The sequence below is a fragment of the Arachis hypogaea genome, chromosome 13 (assembly GCF_003086295.3).
Source record: "Arachis hypogaea cultivar Tifrunner chromosome 13, arahy.Tifrunner.gnm2.J5K5, whole genome shotgun sequence".
NCBI classification, from domain to species: domain Eukaryota; kingdom Viridiplantae; phylum Streptophyta; class Magnoliopsida; order Fabales; family Fabaceae; genus Arachis; species Arachis hypogaea.
This window is the reverse complement of record NC_092048.1, coordinates 140,442,572-140,444,988: the sequence shown is the minus strand read 5'-3', so window position 1 is coordinate 140,444,988 and position 2,417 is coordinate 140,442,572. Positions and strand designations below refer to the sequence as shown.

General features: G+C 36.7%; 1 protein-coding gene across 1 annotated transcript; it reads left to right on the top strand.

Moving 5' to 3' along the window:
- The first annotated feature begins 227 nt into the window (after positions 1-227).
- Positions 228-2,141, top strand: LOC112792232 (7-deoxyloganetin glucosyltransferase). The gene is made up of 2 exons (XM_025835390.3): positions 228-941; positions 1,015-2,141. The coding sequence occupies exons 1-2, from the start codon at positions 434-436 to the stop codon at positions 1,968-1,970; spliced, it is 1,464 nt and encodes a 487-aa protein (XP_025691175.1). The 5' UTR covers positions 228-433; the 3' UTR covers positions 1,971-2,141.
- Positions 2,142-2,417: the final 276 nt, after the last annotated feature.

The following is a 2,417-nucleotide window of genomic DNA, read 5'->3' as shown; positions in this document are numbered from 1 at the left end:
TTACAAAATTTTTCGAAGACCATTTTAAAAGTTTATTCTTTAAATCCATTTCAATGGCGGCTATTGAAGTATATAAAATCAGAATTATTTGTGCTGCATTTGTAAATCCTATGACCCGGTTTTGACATTATCATTAAATTTTGAAGAAGAAAAAAAAAAGGAATTTGGATCCTCTAAAGTTTGAATTTCACTTTAAAGAGTAAAGGGTTATCTTTCTACCATTGAATAATTTTTCTTTTATATTTATTCTTGGTTCTACATATGAAATAAATAGTGAGAGATCACACTTTATTCTCTAAAATGAAATTCAAATTTTAGAGGATGTAAATAAAAAGAAAAAGTACTCTCCTATAAAAATGAAGCACAAGAAAGCAACACTTATCATGTTGTATGATCCACTCAAATTGAAGTCATAACTCAACTTTGAGTGGAAATGGATGCAGCAATTAGGCCTCATGTGGTTTGTGTTCCTATTCCAGCACAAGGCCACATAAACCCAATGCTAAAGCTAGCAAAACTCCTTCACCTCAGTGGCTTCTATGTCACCTTTGTCCACACACAATTCAACTTTGACCGCTTGCTCAAATCAAGAGGCCTAACCTCTCTAAAGGGTCTCCAAAATTTCAGGTTTGACACCATATCTGATGGTTTGCCTGAGGGAAACCAAAGAGGGATACTTGACCTCCCACAACTGTGCACAACAATTCCTGTTGAAGGCTTGTTTTCTTTCAGAAAACTCATTGCAAGCCTTGTTTCTCCAAACCATGATGATGTGCCTCCTGTTACTTGCATAGTTTCTGATGGTGCTATGTGGTTCACTTTGAAAGTTGCTCAAGAGTTCCACATCCCTCACTTTGTGTTTTTCACTCCTAGTGCCTGTGGCATGCTGGGATACATTAACTTTGAAGAGATTCGGAAAAGAGGTTATTTCCCATTGAAAGGTACTCTCTTGTATTATATTTTGACAAGTTTTTATTTGTATCATACAATTTTTTAATAGAATATTCTTTTCAGATGAGAAGAATCTGCTTGATGGATATCTTGATACTGAAGTTGATTGGATTCCAGCAATGAAAGGAGCAAGACTAAAAGACCTTCCCACATTTCTTAGGACTACTAATCCTTCTGATGTAATGTTCAATTACAACATAGTAAAAGTGAACACTGCTATGCATGCCAAAGGGGTTATCCTTAACACCTTTGAAGACTTGGAATCAGAGGTTTTGGATGCCATCAGAGCCAAATACTCCAATGTCTACTCCATTGGTCCATTATCAATGCTATACAAACAGCTCTCAAACTCAAATACTCAATTGGAGTCAGTTGATCTGAATCTGTGGAAGGAAGACAGCAAATGCTTGAAATGGTTGGATAAAAGAGACAGAGGTTCTGTTGTGTATGTGAACTTTGGTAGCTTAGTGATTATGACACCAAAGCAACTAAGTGAATTTGCTTGGGGTTTGGTTAATAGCAAGTACCATTTCTTGTGGGTCATAAGGCCTAATCTTGTGCATGATAATAATAATAATAATAATGGTGATGGGAAATTAAGTGATGAATATGTGAATGTGATTGAAAGATGTGAGAGGGGATTGGTATTGGGGTGGTGCCAACAAGAGAAAGTTCTGTGTCATGCATCAATTGGCGGATTTCTAACACATTGTGGGTGGAACTCAACATTGGAGAGCATATGTGAGGGAGTTCCAATGGCATGTTGGCCTTTCTTTGCAGAACAACAAACAAACAGCTTCTATGCATGCAAGAAATGGGGGATTGGGATGGAGATTGAGTGTGATGTTAAGAGAGAGCAGGTTGAGGGGCTTGTGAGGGAACTCATGGAGGGGCAAAGAGGGAAAGAAATGAGGGACAAGGCCATGGAGTGGAAGCACAAGGCTGAAGCAGCCACATCAATTGATGGTTCCTCTTACAATAACTACAGCAGCTTGCTTTTGCAATTGAAAGGCCAATAACTCATTTTGTATGAAAAAGGGCCAAGATCAAGTTTCTTAGTTGTAGTTGTTTAAGTTTTTCTTGTTGATGTTGTTGCTGTTATATTCACTCAAAATTAGGGCTGCTATTTTATTTGCATGATATGTGTCAGTTCAATTCTTCTTCAAATAGAAGTTATGACTTATAAGACAGATCACAGCCCTGAACCCTTCCAAAATAAAAAATAAAAAGCAAAAAACAAGAGTTTTTTCCTTACTAAGGAATGTGAATGTTTATAAAAAGTATAGACACTTCGCTGAATTGTCATGTCTGTGTGTCGGACACATTTCGGACACGACACTCATTGATACTTGTTCGATATTGTATCCAATCGAGTCTTAATAAAAAATAAAAAATTATTTTTCGGACACGCCTGAATACATCTAAATATCATCACGTGTCAGCGTATCTAGTGTTATTCTTAACAT